Raw genomic sequence first — 16,214 nt, forward strand, 5'->3', positions numbered from 1 at the left:
TTCATATGAACCAACCTATTGTGGTGCCTGTGGCTACGCGTGACTTGGAGGATTCCGAGTTGCTTGATGTGGTCAGGGCTTTGAAAATTTACGTGTCCAGGACGGCTAGAGTCGTGAAAACTGAAGCGCTGTTTGTCCTGTATGCAACCAACAAGATTGGTGCCCCTGCTTCAAAGCAGACTATTGCTTGCTGGATTTGTAACACGATTCAGCAAGCACATTCTACAGCTGGATTGCGGTTACCGAAATCGGTCAAGGCCCATTCCACCAGGAAAGTGGTCTCTTCTTGGGCGGCTGCCCGAGGGGTCTCGGCACTACAGCTGTGTCGAGCTGCTACTTGGTCGGGCTCAAACACTTTTGCAAAATACTATAAATTTGATACCCTGGCTGAGGAGGACCTCATGTTTGCTCAATCGGTGCTGCAGAGTCATCCGCACTCTCCTGCCCGTTTGGGAACTTTGGTATAATCCCCATGGATTACGGAGTCCCAGCATCCTCTAGGACGTTAGAGAAAATAAGATTTTAAACCTACCGGTAAATCTTTTTCTCGCAGTCCGTAGAGGATGCTGGGCTACTTCTGCAATACGTGTATATAGTTATTGCTTCAATAAGGGTTATGTTATAGTTGCATCGATCCTGCACTGATGCCATGTTGTTTTTTCATACTGTTAACTGGTTAGTATATCACAAGTTATACGGTGTGATTGGTGTGGCTGGTATAAATCTTGCCCTAGATTAACAAAATCCTTTCCTCGTACTGTCCGTGTCCTCTGGGCACAGTTTCTCTAACTGAGGTCTGGAGGAGGGGCATAGAGGGAGGAGCCAGTGCACACCCAGAACTAAAGTCTTTCTTAAAGTGCCCTCTGTCTTCTGCGGAGTCCCAGCATCCTCTACGGACTACGAGAAAAAGATTTACCGGTAGGTTTAAAATCTTATTTTATTTTATCCTCCAAACATTGTAGGTATCGGGACAGAGAGAGATCATTGTCTCCACGGGATAGAGACTACTATGATCGCAGAGGAGGCTACAGTGATCGTGACCGGTATGATGACTGGCCAAGGAATGGTCGGTCTGACAGATCAGAGGATATGAGGCAAGTTCTTGCGAGGGCTATGGGTATGTCATTTCCTTTTTGTTAGTGTCATCTAAACCAGTGGTTCCCAAACTCTGTCCACAAGGACCCCCAACAATTCATGTTTTCCGGGTCACCTAGCAGGTGCACAGGTGTATTCAGTACTCACTGACACATTTTAAATGATACGCAGGTGGAGATAATTAGTCCACTCGTGATTCTGTAAAAATCAGTTGGGGGTCCTTGAGGGCCAAGTTTGATCTAAACTCTGGCATCTACCTAGGGCCATCTCCTAATTAGCAGACATCAGCCTTTACATTGAAATCAAATGGGTTTCCACCCCCCCCCCCTTGAAAAAGTTTCTGTTAATTAGGCTTTGTAAAGTATGACTCCCCACAGTTAAAATAGAAAGCTACCATTTATATAAGGGCATTCCGTAGCAATAATGATGTCTCTTGTCAAAACAAACTGGTAGTACAGGTTGAGTATCCCTTATCCAAAATGCTTGGGACCAGTGGTATTTTGGATATGGGATTTTTCCGTAGTTTGGAATAATTGCATACCATAATGAGATATCATGGTGATGGGACCTAAATCTAAGCACAGGATGCATTTGTTACATATACACCTTATACACACAGCCTGAAGGTAATTTTAGCCAATATTTTTTATAACTTTGTGCATTAAACAAAGTGTGTCTACATTCACACAATTCATTTATGTTCCATATACACCTTATACACACAGCCTGAAGGTCATTTAATACAATATTTTTAATAACTTTATGTATTAAACATAGTTTGTGTACATTGAGCCATCAAAAAACAAAGTTTTCACTATCTCACTCTCACTCAAAAAAGTCCGTATTTCGGAATATTCCGTATTTCGGAATATTTGGATATGGGATACTCAACCTGTAATGGAGTATTACAATGAAGTATGTATAATCCTTTAATCATATCACCATAAACAGAAATTGTGACGGAGGGAAGCCTTCTCTGCATGCAAGGCCAATAAGATGCTCCACTCGCAATGGGGGGGTAGCACACTGACCTCCTTAATTTAGACGATTCATAGTGGAGCAAATCTCCTACTACTGTGTACTAACTAGCAGGATCAAATAGAATGATGGTTATGAATCGCTCCCTGCTCTCATACATTAGACTAGCATGGGTCACAGTAGCACTGACGAGAGCAATTCATGCAGAGTCCAGGCACCAACCTCTAGTAATAGTCACCCTTGCCAGTGTAGTTAGGTGAAGTAGCCCGTGCCCTTTAATTACTATTTCCCCTAATGTTGAAACTTTACTAATAGTATTGTGTTATGTTTTCTTGTACAATCGTCCAAATCTAGAGGTGTGTACACACAGTAAGATAAATCTGTAAGGTTTTGACTATAAAGTCAAAATCTTATGAAAAGTTAGTGCATAGCTCAAGGTGTTAGGCAGCTTGCGACACAGATTCTATCCCGATGCGCGCTCCCGTGGGGTCGGTATCGTAAGGCTAGATAGACTGTGCAGGCAAGTCAAGCTTGACTATCTAGTGTACAATCTAGTACAAAGTATAGTCAACATTGGCACTTAGTCAAAATCATACATAGACAAAATCTCAAGCACACATAGTCAAAATCTGTACTATCTAGGCTCTGGGGGAGTTCAAGGGAAATCGCATTGTCAAAATCGCAAGGATCTCACCGTGTGTACACACCTTAGGAGTTAAAGTAATGGATTTCAGAAATCAAAATTAAATATAAACAAATTTAGAGTCAGACAAGAAAAGTTTTGTCATCATTGGAACTCTAATTCATCATTCAAATCATCTCTAGGTATCGCTTATACTTCTTAACTTACTGTCTGAAGCAGAGCCTATCCAAGTGTAGAATCGCTAGTCATTGCCTACTAAGGGGGTTGTGTAATAAGTTCCAAGATTACAGAAGCAGCAGGATTTCAGCGAGTTTGATACTTAATTAAAAGCACCTGTTATAAAAGTATTTTTTAAGGTGCATACACAGTGCTATGTAACCTTACGATTTTGACTATATAGTCAAAATCGTGCGGAAAGTTAGTGCAAATCGCACCGCGTGCACATGGCTTGCGATACTGATGCGTGCTCCCGTGGGGTCGGTATCGCAAGAAAAGATAGTCAATCTTGACTATATTGTGTACAATCTAGTACATAGTATAGTCAAAATTGGCAGTTAGTCAAAATTTCATATAGTCAAAATCTCAAGTAAAGATAATCCGGATCGGTGGTTCAGGGCTCCAGGGAGTTCAGGGGAAATGGCAAAGTCTAAATCGAAGATAGTCAAAATCTGACTGTGTGTATGCACCTTAACTTTATAAATGATTGATTTCATTTTAGTGGCGAACTCGCTGAAATTCTACTGGATACGTAATCTTGAAATCTAATGCCCTTAAGTTCCTTTTCTGTGTTTGATTGCCTCTCCAAAAACTGTTCTTTTTACAAAATTTTTATAGACCTTTGTTGACTATTGCTGACATAATGTTCATATGTTGATTCAAATTACCAAGTTCTGGCTGTTTCCTATTATGTTCAATAAAACGGTCCCATGTTTTATTATTGTAGTTTCCAGCTGTTCTAGGTTTAGTAACAGTGTAAGGATTGCAGGTACACCATTACGGTACATACTGTACAGATGTGTTGTCGTACATCTAGCCGACAATGCATCCTAGTGACAATGTTATGCGACTGGACACTGCTGATGAACTTGATATGTGAACTTACATATTTTCTGCAAACGGAGCAAAATGTAACTTTTGTATTAGAAAAAGGCGGCAGCTGCTACGTTGTAGCACTTTGTATACAGATGCAGAGACTCTGTTGCAACACATATACAAGTATCGCATATCAAATTATTCGGCATAATCTCCTGGTGTACCCTAACCTCACATTTGCGACTAAGATGCATATTCAGCATAAAAGACACCCAACACCAGCAGTCTCACGGGACCTGGTGCGCTGAGAGGGGCTGTTTGGTGTGACTGCAACAATGATGTATGAGAACACTTCTGTATTGACTTCTCTTTACGTATGTTAGATTTGAGACTATATATTTTGTATTTAAAGTGCAAAGTTTAATCTTGTCCTAGGGAGAGAGACAGAGACAGATCAAGAAGAGATCCAGACAGAGACTCTGACAGAAGGCGAAACAGAAGACCTTCTCCAGGGACCAGAAGGGGGGAAAGTTCTCCGGAGACCAGGAGAGGTGAAAGTTCACCTGTGACCCGGAGAGGTGACGAACAAGCTGCGGCTGAGCCGCCGGTGAAAAAAAAGAAAGATGAATTGGATCCCATCCTTACCCGGACAGGGGGGGCTTACATCCCTCCTGCTAAGCTGCGCATGATGCAGGAACAGATCACTGATAAGAGCAGGTGAGTGTCTCTCCACAGCACAGGGGGGCTTATGTCCTGTTTCGAAACATTTAGGCTGCTACAGCTTTTTTTTTTTTATGGTGCATTTTAATTACCGTGTACTTTATTTTCTTTTATGTCCTGCTGGATGTCTTATACAGATCATAATTGGTTAATATTTGGTTGTTTTCTGCATAAATATATACATCCATCCATCAAAGGGGGGTAGACCCGCAGGGAAGAATTTTGTCACAGAGCTGATGTGTGGGTAGGAAATGGGAAGTAGCACAATGAAGTTACATAAGATTATTTGTATCCAGAGTGACATGCACAGAACTCTTCCTCTGATAAATTGAGTGAAACCTACACTAGCTTTGCATGAGGTGCCGGTGTTTTAATTGTAGGTTCTGCTGTTTTCACATGAAAATATAATAACTGATCAAAAACGTTTCACACAGATCATTGTCTAAACTCAGTTCATATAAAAGAAAATAGAGAATGCTGACAGTACGTTCTGCTGCTAGAGTTTTATTTGTGTCAGAGGTGGGTGGTAAAGGGAAAAGAACAAGCTTTATATACTCGTTACCTGCTGGCAGGATTAACTCCTAGTCATTTGGGGTCCAATGTACTATTGAGAGAGATGGAAACTTACACTAACAAAGCCTCATCCAGCAGATCCAGGAAAACATTTCATTTATAAATATACTTTTATTAGTGACACCTGCCTAAGGGATAGTGATCACCACTGTTCCATAGTCTCCTATACAGTACATGCAGCTTCATGTGGCTGGTCGTTCTTAGGACACTGGGGCAGATGTTTTAACCTGGGGAAGGCATAAGGAAGTGATAAACCAGTGATAAATGAAAGGTGATAAAGGCACCAGCCAATCAGCTCCAATATGTAAATTAACAGGATCTGATTGGCTGCTGCCTTTATCACCGTGCACATATCACTGGTTTATCACTTCCTTATGCCTTCTCCAGGTTCATACATCTGCCCAACTGTTCCCTGATATAATGAGCTTTGTATAATAGGGTAATATACGTTACCGCGCAATAAACAAACTTGGAAGTCAGGCGATGTTAATTTTTGAGACTGGTTCATCTGTGGAAACATGTCTGTTCATTGTGGTTAATGTACGTAACTGTGCCTTTCTCACATCTGCCCATGTAAAATTACCGGCAGCCTAGCCAATATAATGATTGATAAAGTTTATGCTTAATGAGCATACTTAGGTCCTAATTCATTATGTGATGCATCCGCAATACAATCGCCTACTGACTATTCTGTGCACATGCGCGGGAGCCGCACTGCGCGTGCGCACATGAGGTGCGAACGCATGTCACTTATGCAAGCGTCTCTGCATTCGTGGGGCGGTGGCGTTGCAGGTGCAGTGTCGCTGCGTTGGGTGGGAATGGAGTCAGAAATGAGGGCGGGTTCGGGGTGGCTGCTGTGACCTGACTGCGAAGGCAGGGGGTATCCACAAATTCAATTGCAATCGCATCGCTGCCGGTCATTTGCATGCTGGGTGGCCCCCATCATGTGATCGCAGCCAGTTGCGGTTTTGCTAAAATAGCAAACTGAAGCTGAATGAGGGCCTTAATCATCTACCCGATATATCTGGGCAGCAGACCACATGTGAATATGCCCGCCCACTTGTGACATCCTATTCAATGGATTCTGCGGCCGATATATCGTTTGGTCGGTGGAATGCACGTATACACCTGCGGATGTAACAATATATCTGTATCTGCTTTGCACGGCCATCGCGTTATATCTGAGCAACGTGATTCACGGATATATCGGGTGTACACCGGCAGATGGTCCAGCTCGGCTGTACAGACAGTATATCTGCAAATGTGTACCCAGCCCTAGTCTGGGGAAGTTTGCGGGCTTACATGTAACTGTATAACATTGAGAGGTAGGTCATTATTTAAGTGATCTTAAAGCTATGTTCTCTTTTGTGTGCTGTCAAATTGGTCTGCCGTGTATGTACTGTGGGTCACATCATGTTGGTCATATATTGTGCATGTTGTTCAGCTTTTCTCTGTGTTTTCTCTTGTTCTATCTAACAGCTTAGCTTACCAAAGAATGAGCTGGGAAGCATTGAAAAAGTCAATTAACGGTCTAATTAACAAAGTGAACGTATCTAATATTGGAAATATTATCCAGGAGCTTCTTCAAGAAAACATTATTCGTGGACGGTAAGTGATAACAGTATAGATGTTTGTCACTTGTATTTATTTATTTTCATTGTATTTCTGTAAGTCTAAAAAAATAGCTTCCTAGTTTTGGTTCAATTGTTGTTGTATTTTTTTTTTTTTTTTTTATCAAATCTTATTTAATGAACAGTTGTATTTTTTTTTATTTTCCTTTGATGTCCAGTATATATCTCAGCCAATGGGGTTGTATACAAGCACAAGTGTTTCTTAGCTTGGGCAGCATCTATTTTATCATATATGTTGGTTGAGCAGTAGAAGTTGTCTTAGAAACTTCATAAAAGATTTTGGCCCAAGGGGCATTGGTTGAACAGCCATGCCATGCCAACATACCGTAATACATACATAGATATTTGTAAACTGGGGACATCCTTCTACAGTTATGGTGGGTACACACCTGAATGATGGGCAATCAGGCCAAATGCCCTGCGGCCCATGTCGTGCCCGATTGCTCATACACACCAGCAAGACTTAAAGAAAGACTGATCACTGTTCTGTTCTTCATTAATATGCGCCAGGTTGCATCCAATATTTTCCAGTTGGCCGGAAGAGATCACTTGCTTCCATGGGAGCGCACAAATCGCAGGTACACACTGAACAATCTGGCCTATATGTCATTCCGATTTGGGCGAAAAAAACGACATATCGGTCCGAGATCGTTCTAGTGTGTACCCACCCTTAGCGCTAAAATGTATAATTGGATATTGTATTGGTTGTTGAACACTAACATTTATATTTTTATTTTAAAGAGGTCAGCTGTCCAGATCTATTCTCCAAGCCCAGAGTGCATCTCCCATTTTCACCCATGTCTACGCGGCAGTGGTAGCAATCATCAACTCCAAGTTCCCTCAGATTGGAGAACTCATTCTAAAGAGGCTCATTCTAAATTTTCGGAAAGGCTATAGAAGGAATGATAAGGTATTGTAACTCCTGTCATGCCTGCTTTTGCTCTGCAGTGGGATGCGGGTTTACCATGCCTGTTGGGTACAGATGTGTCATCCTACACTACTGCTACAGTCACACCAACATCACTTCTCAGCGCACCAGGTCCTGCGTGACTCTTCTTGCACCAAGTGTCTTTTCTTGTATGAATGTGTATCATAATTACATTGCAATGCAACAAAACTGCTTCACGAGACTGCAGTGATTAAATTGATATGTGGCACTGGTGTATCTGTGCCACGGCGTCTGAGTCTGTATGCAAAGTGCTACGATGCAGCCACTGCGGCTATTCACACCAAGTTCCGCTGTATTTTGTATACAGATTCAGTCACACACGCAGATACAAGTGTTGCATATCAGACTAATCCGTGCAGTCCTGTGAAGTGGTCTGTCGCATTGTGATGTAGATACACATTCGCATGAAAAAGATGTTCAGTGCTGCTCACTTGTGCCAGGTGTCTCGTGACTCATGGCGTATTGAGGCTAGGTGTATGATGACACATCCCGATATTCTATTTTGCCTATTGTATTGCACCTCTATAATGTTGTTGTGTCACAGTGTGGTTTTTCTCTATCGTCCTAAGTGGATGCTGGGGTTCCTGAAAGGACCATGGGGAATAGCGGCTCCGCAGGAGACAGGGCACAAAAGTAAAGCTTTTACAGGTCAGGTGGTGTGTACTGGCTCCTCCCCCTATGACCCTCCTCCAGACTCCAGTTAGATTTTTGTGCCCGGCCGAGAAGGGTGCAATTCTAGGTGGCTCTCATAAAGAGCTGCTTAGAGAGTTTAGCTTAGGTTTTTTATTTTACAGTGATTCCTGCTGGCAACAGGATCACTGCAACGAGGGACAGAGGGGAGAAGAAGTGAACTCACCTGCGTGCAGGATGGATTGGCTTCTTGGCTACTGGACATGAAGCTCCAGAGGGACGATCACAGGTACAGCCTGGATGGTCACCGGAGCCACGCCGCCGGCCCCCTCACAGATGCTGAAGCAAGAAGAGGTCCAGAATCGGCGGCTGAAGACTCCTGCAGTCTTCTTAAGGTAGCGCACAGCACTGCAGCTGTGCGCCATTTTCCTCTCAGCACACTTCACACGGCAGTCACTGAGGGTGCAGGGCGCTGGGGGGGGAGCGCCCTGGGAGGCAAATGAAAACCTTTAAAAAGGCTAAAAATACCTCACATATAGCCCCAGAGGCTATATGGAGATATTTACCCCTGCCTAAATGTACTAAATAGCGGGAGACGAGCCCGCCGGAAAAGGGGCGGGGCCTATCTCCTCAGCACACGGCGCCATTTTCTGTCACAGCTCCGCTGGTCAGGAAGGCTCCCAGGTCTCTCCCCTGCACTGCACTACAGAAACAGGGTATAACAGAGAGGGGGGGCAAAATAAATGGCTATATATATATATATTAATATAAAAGCAGCTATAAGGGAGCACTTAATCATAAGGCTATCCCTGTCATATATAGCGCTTTTTGGTGTGTGCTGGCAGACTCTCCCTCTGTCTCCCCAAAGGGCTAGTGGGTCCTGTCTTCGTATAGAGCATTCCCTGTGTGTCTGCTGTGTGTCGGTACGTGTGTGTCGACATGTATGAGGACGTTATTGGTGTGGAGGCGGAGCAATTGCCAAATATGAGGATGTCACCTCCTAGGAGGTCGACACCAGAATGGATGCCTTTATTTGTGGAATTACGGGATAGCGTCAACTCGCTTAAGCAGTCGTTTGCCGACATGAGGCGGCCGGACACTCAATTAGTGCCTGTCCAGGCGCCTCAAACACCGTCAGGGGCTGTAAAACGCCCCTTGCCTCAGTCGGTCGACACAGACCCAGACACAGGCACTGATTCCGGTGGTGAAGGTGACGAATCAACCGTATTTTCCAGTAGGGCCACACGTTATATGATTTTGGCAATAAAGGAGATGTTACATTTAGCTGATACTACAGGTACCACTAAACAGGGTATTATGTGGGGTGTGAAAAAACTACCAGTAGTTTTTACCGAATCAGAAGAATTAAATGACGTGTGTGATGAAGCGTGGGGTGCCCCGATAAAAAACTGCTAATTTCAAAGAAGTTATTGGCTTTATACCCTTTCCCGCCAGAGGTTAGGGAGCGCTGGGAAACACCTCCTAGGGTGGACAAAGCGCTAACACGCTTATCAAAACAAGTGGCGTTACCCTCTCCTGAGACGGCCGCACTTAAAGATCCATCAGATAGGAGGATGGAAAATATCCAAAAAGGTATATACACACATGCAGGTGTTATACTACGACCAGCTATTGCGACTGCCTGGATGTGCAGTGCTGGGGTAGTTTGGTCAGAGTCCCTGATCGAAAATATTGATACCCTGGACAGGGACAATATTTTACTGTCGTTAGAACAAATAAAGGATGCATTTCTTTATATGCGTGATGCACAGAGAGATATCTGCACACTGGCATCACGGGTAAGTGCTATGTCCATTTCGGCCAGAAGAGCTTTATGGACACGACAGTGGACAGGCGATGCGTAGAGGAGTTATTTGGGGTCGGTCTATCGGATTTGGTGGCCACGGCTACGGCCGGGAAATCCACCTTTCTACCTCAAGTCACTCTCCAACAGAAAAAGGCACCGACCTTTCAACCGCAGCCCTTTCGTTCCTTTAAAAATAAGAGAGCAAAGGGCTATTCATATCTGCCACGAGGCAGAGGACGAGGGAAGAGACAGCAACAGGCAGCTCCTTCCCAGGAACAGAAGCCCTCCCCGGCTTCTACAAAAGCCTCAGCATGACGCTGGGGCTTCGCAAGCGGACTCGGGGGCGGTCGTCTCAAAAATTACAGCGCGCAGTGGGCTCACTCGCAGGTAAATCCCTGGATCATGCAGATAATATCTCAGGGGTACAGGTTGAAATTAGAGACAGAGCCACCTCGCCGTTTCCTGAAGTCTGCTTTACCAACGTCCCCCTCAGAAAGGGAGACGGTTTTGGAAGCCATTCACAAGCTGTATTCTCAGCAGGTGATAGTCAAGGTACCTCTTCTACAACAAGGGAAGGGGTATTATTCCACTCTTTTTGTGGTACCGAAGCCGGATGGCTCGGTAAGGCCTATTCTAAATCTGAAGTCCTTGAACCTGTACATAAAGAAGTTCAAGTTCAAGATGGAGTCACTCAGAGCAGTGATAGCGAACCTGGAAGAAGGGGACTTTATGGTATCCTTGGACATCAAGGATGCGTATCTCCACGTTCCAATTACCCCTCACACCAGGGGTACCTCAGGTTCGTTGTACAAAACTGTCACTATCAGTTTCAGACGCTGCCGTTTGGTTTGTCCACGGCACCTCGGGTCTTTACAAAGGTAATGGCCGAGATAATATTTCTTCTTCGAAGAAAAGGCGTATTAATTATCCCATACTTGGACGATCTCCTAATAAGGGCAAGGTCCAGAGAACAGCTAGAGATGGGTTTAGCACTATCTCAAGAGGTGCTAAAGCAGCACGGATGGATTCTGAATATTCCAAAATCCCAATTAATGCCGACAACTCGTCTGCTGTTCCTGGGGATGATTCTGGACACAGTTCAGAAAAAGGTTTTTCTTCCCGAAGAAAAAGCCAAGGAGTTATCTGACCTGGTCAGGAACCTCCTAAAACCAGGAAAGGTGTCTGTACATCAATGCACAAGAGTCCTGGGAAAAAATGGTAGCTTCTTACGAAGCAATCCCTTTCGGCAGATTCCATGCAAAGGGAGCTGCTGGACAAATGGTCAGGGTCGCATCTTCAGATGCACCTGCGGATAACCCTGTCGCCGAGGACAAGGGTATCCCTTCTGTGGTGGTTGCAGGAGGCTCATCTATTGGAGGGCCGCAGATTCGGCATGCAGGATTGGATCCTGGTGACCACGGATGCCAGCCTGAGGGGCTGGGGAGCAGTCACACAGGGAAGAAATTTCCAGGGAGTGTGGTCGAGCCTGAAAAAGTCTCTTCACATAAGCATTCTGGAACTAAGAGCAATCTACAATGCTCTAAGCCAGGCGGAACCTCTGCTTCAAGGAAGACCGGTGTTGATCCAGTCGGACAACATCACGGCAGTCGCCCATGTAAACAGACAGGGCGGCACAAGAAGCAGGAGGGCAATGGCAGAAGCTGCCAGGATCCTTCGCTGGGCGGAGAATCACGTGATAGCACTGTCAGCAGTATTCATCCCGGGCGTGGACAACTGGGAAGCAGACTTCCTCAGCAGACACGACCTTCACCCGGGAAATTGGGGACTTCATCCAGAAGTTTTCCACATGCTATTAAACCGTTGGGTAAAACCAATGGTGGACATGATGGCGTCTCGCCTCAACAAAACACTGGACAGGTATTGCGCCAGGTCAAGAGATCCGCAGGCAATAGCTGTGGACGCGCTGGTAACACCTTGGGTGTACCAGTCGGTATATGTGTTTCCTCCTCTGCCTCTCATACCAAAGGTATTGAGGATTATACGGCAAAGAGGAGTAAGACTAGTGGCTCCGGATTGGCCAAAAAGGACTTGGTACCCGGAACTTCAAGAGATGGTCACGGACGATCCGTGGCCTCTACTTCTGAGAAGGGACCTGTTTCAGCAGGGTCCTTGTCTTTTTCAAGACTTACCGCGGCTGCGTTTGACGGCATGGCGTTTGAATGCCAGATCCTAAAAGGAAAAGGCATTCCAGAAGAAGTCATTCCTACCTTGATAAAGGCAAGGTAGGAAGTCACCGCGAAGCTTTATCGCCGTATTGGGCGAAAATATGTTGCGTGGTGCGAGCAGCGGAGTGCTCCGATGGAGGAATTTCAACTGGGTCGTTTTCCTACATTTCCTGCAATCAGGATTGTCTTTGGGTCTCAAATTGGGATCTATTAAGGTTCAAATTTCGGCCCTATCAATATTCTTCCAAAAAGAATTGGCCTCGGTCCCTGAGGTCCAGATTTTTATCAAAGGAGTACTGCATATACAGCCTCCTGTGGTGCCTAAGGTGGCACCGTGGGATCTAAATGTAGTTTTAGATTTCCTCAAATCCAATTGGTTTGAACCACTAAAGAATGTGGATTTGAAATATCTCACATGGAAAGTGACTATGTTACTGGCCCTGGCTTCGGCCGGGAGAGTATCTGAACTGGCGGCTTTGTTTTATAAAAGCACTTATTTAATTTTCCATTCGACATAGGGCAGAGCTGCGGACGCGTCCGCATTTTCTCCCTAAGGTGGTATCAGCGTTTCACCTGAACCAGCCTATTGTAGTGCCTGCGGCTACAGACGACTTGAAGGACTCCAAGTTGTTGGACGTTGTCAGAGCCTTAAAAATATACATTTAAAGGACGGCTGGAGTCAGAAAATCTGACTCGCTGTTTATACTGTATGCACCCAACAAGTTGGGTGCACCTGCTTCTAAGCAGTCGATTGCTCGTTGGATTTGTAACAAAATTCAACTTGTACATTCTGTGGCAGGCCTGCCACAGCCTAAATCTGTTAAGGCCCATTCCGCAAGGAAGGTGGGCTCATCTTGGGCGGCTGCCCGAGGGGTCTCGGCATTACAACTCTGCCGAGCAGCTACGTGGTCAGGGGAGAACACGTTTGTAAATTTTTGCAAATTTGATACCCTGGCAAAGGAGGACCTGGAGTTCTCTCATTCGGTGCTGCAGAGTCATCCGCACTCTCCCGCCCGTTTGGGAGCTTTGGTATAATCCCCATGGTCCTTTCAGGAACCCCAGCATCCACTTAGGACGATAGAGAAAATAAGAATTTACTTACCGATAATTCTATTTCTCGGAGTCCGTAGTGGATGCTGGGCGCCCATCCCAAGTGCGGATTATCTGCAATACTTGTACATAGTTATTGTTAACTAATTCGGGTTATTGTTTAGGAAGCCATCTTTCAGAGGCTCCTCTGTTATCATACTGTTAACTGGGTTTAGATCACAAGTTGTACGGTGTGATTGGTGTGGCTGGTATGAGTCTTACCCGGGATTCAAAATCCTCCCTTATTGTGTACGCTCGTCCGGGCACAGTACCTAACTGGAGTCTGGAGGAGGGTCATAGGGGGAGGAGCCAGTACACACCACCTGACCTGTAAAAGCTTTACTTTTGTGCCCTGTCTCCTGCGGAGCCGCTATTCCCCATGGTCCTTTCAGGAACCCCAGCATCCACTACGGACTCCGAGAAATAGAATTATCGGTAAGTAAATTCTTATTTTTTTTTTTTTTTACTTGCGTTTCATACATAGGGGTATATTCAATAACTGTCAGAAGCTGCTGTCTTGTCGGAAAGACAGCAGCTTCCGACAGATTTCGGTCGGAAGGGGTTCCGACCTATTCAAAAAAAATTCTTTTGTTTTTTCCGATAAGTCGGGAATTCCCAACTTGTTGAAAAACACGTGGCCGATCCGCTTGCTTCTGTCAGAAATGGGGCCAAATCCGGCAAACTCATTTGAGGTGAGGAGACTGGGAGCGCTGCGGCAGGTACGGGGAGGAGAGGTACCTTGCCTGGCCGTCCCCCGGCCAGGCACCTCTCTCCGTGCAGCGCCTCCCCTCGCCGCAGACAGCACTCGCCTCAGGCGCTGGCAGCTCCCCCCGCTGCCCGCCGCAATCATCTGCCGCCGCCACCGTCACCTACCCCCTGCCAGCCGCCACTGTCTGTTCTCCCCGCCGCCACTGTCAGCACACCCGTCAGCTGACCGTAGCGGCAGAACAGCACCCCGGGTACGGCCAAATCCGACAGTCGGATTTGGCCGGCCATTGAATAGAGGTTGTCTGATCCATTCCGACAAATGCATGTCGGAATGGATCCGACTTTTATTAAATATACCCCATAAACTGCATTACAAATGCCAGTGTGTACATCCCATACACAAATGTTCACATTCGTTATAAAGTGCTACTGACTGCAGTAATAACCTGGGTTCCTTTTTTTTTTGCTTTCAGCAACTTTGTTTGACATCTTCAAAGTTTGTCGGTCATCTCATTAATCAGAATGTGGTAAGTTACACTTTGCATTTACTTTCAGCGTGTGTGACATACTTGGATTTAGAGCTAAAGGGTCTCTGTTTAGAAATCTGGTGCACAGGTAACTTTAAAAAAAAAAAAGTGCTGTAACAACCAAACAAATATAATTTCATTTTTGAACCGTTATCGGCAACCTGTTAGGAATCTGATTGTGTTCATTGGTTTGCTGCCCTGATGTTATAAGGCAACTACCTTTTACACCAGTGTTTGCAAATGTTTCCAGTACATTGTGTATGATTATCTTACCTGTTATGTGCACAGTTTGCGGCCTGGTATAATTATATAATACATGTATACTGAAATGGTGGTTAATGTTTGTGTGACATCACAAACTGTTGCTTTACTGTTTGTATGTTCTTGGTATGAAATGTTTGGTGGCATATCCATTTAGCGTCAGCCAATTGTCCGACTGCGCGTGCGTCACGGTCACACTGAGCCTGATCCAAGGTACCTTTGCGATGTCACTTGTAATGAGGATTTATTATTCACAGTTATTGGCAGTCGGAAAGCGTTTTGTAGGTGGTTGTGGGGTGCAGTGGCAAAAAACGCGGGGGACTGTTTTCGGGGCGTTTTTCAGCCTCTGACTGCGATACTGTATGCAGGAAACACCGTTTCCAGCGTCTCATTTGCAGCATCCGTTCTAAGTAACCATAGACCGACTCTGGGAGGCTCCGGTGGGAGTCTCTAGACAAATCCTGGCGGCTATTACATTAGCATATGTTCGCAAACCCTCGGCGTCGCAGATCGCAGTTGTGACTGCATTAGCGTACATCTCTGATCAGGCTCTAAGTGCAGCCACTTGGTTTTAACGCATGGGGAAACCCATAGATTCCAGCACTTTATGCGGCATCTGTGGTTTAGCGCCTGTTAACCGTGGGATTACCACGTAGGGAAAATGCTAAATAATTGAATAGCAGACCTTTCCCTGTGCGGTAAATACTACTGGTAATTGGACAAGCCCCTCGGTTTCATGAATGCAGTGTGCTCAAGTATTAAGCTTATTGCTTGTTTCCTGCATCTAAACAATAAATACATTTTAACACAAGTTCCTAGCACCTTTTTAGACCATTTGAATTGATTGGTTTGCACATACCTTCATACCACCATTAAGACAAAGCTGTGTGTTCTCATTGGTCTTGGGCATGGCATGGAGCTGCTCTGTTGTAGCCAATGCATGCAGTCTATGCACTCTGGGTTATACCCAAGGTACATAAATAGATAAATAAGCATCTCTGGATGTGTGGAACTTTGCTTAAATTTTTTTTTTTTTTATGTAAACTGTTTTTATTAATCAAGGCAGCAGACAGATCATTACAACAATACATTTCCAAAGAAGGGTACAGAATCATTGCATATCATGTATGTCAGTACAATACGTTTGAAGCACCCAAAGTGTGGAAATAAGTTGTCTGCAAAGCTTACATCAGAGCATATAAAGGGAGAACGTTTTAATAAAACTTAGGATAAAAGGAAAGGAGAGAAAGAGAGGGGAGAAAAAGAAAAAAAGGGAAAAAGGGGAAAGTTAAGAAAGGTAGAGTCAGGTAAGAGTGTCTGCGCAGGAAGGACAAGTTCTTTGGAAGATAAGGGGGGGAACTTTATCAATTACGGATCTGAGACAT

The 16,214-nt window shown here is 44.9% G+C and overlaps 1 protein-coding gene across 1 annotated transcript in view; it reads left to right on the forward strand.

Moving 5' to 3' along the window:
* CWC22 (CWC22 spliceosome associated protein homolog) overlaps window positions 1-16,214 on the forward strand; it is a 225,285-nt gene that overhangs the window by 50,467 nt on the left and 158,604 nt on the right. The window contains exons 3-7 of the mRNA XM_063933337.1: window positions 963-1,094; window positions 4,190-4,465; window positions 6,521-6,649; window positions 7,414-7,582; window positions 14,515-14,568. Of these exons, the coding sequence (XP_063789407.1) occupies window positions 963-1,094; window positions 4,190-4,465; window positions 6,521-6,649; window positions 7,414-7,582; window positions 14,515-14,568 (760 nt within the window). The remainder of the gene's footprint in view (window positions 1-962; window positions 1,095-4,189; window positions 4,466-6,520; window positions 6,650-7,413; window positions 7,583-14,514; window positions 14,569-16,214) is intronic.

The sequence above is a fragment of the Pseudophryne corroboree genome, chromosome 7 (assembly GCF_028390025.1).
Source record: "Pseudophryne corroboree isolate aPseCor3 chromosome 7, aPseCor3.hap2, whole genome shotgun sequence".
Taxonomy (NCBI): domain Eukaryota; kingdom Metazoa; phylum Chordata; class Amphibia; order Anura; family Myobatrachidae; genus Pseudophryne; species Pseudophryne corroboree.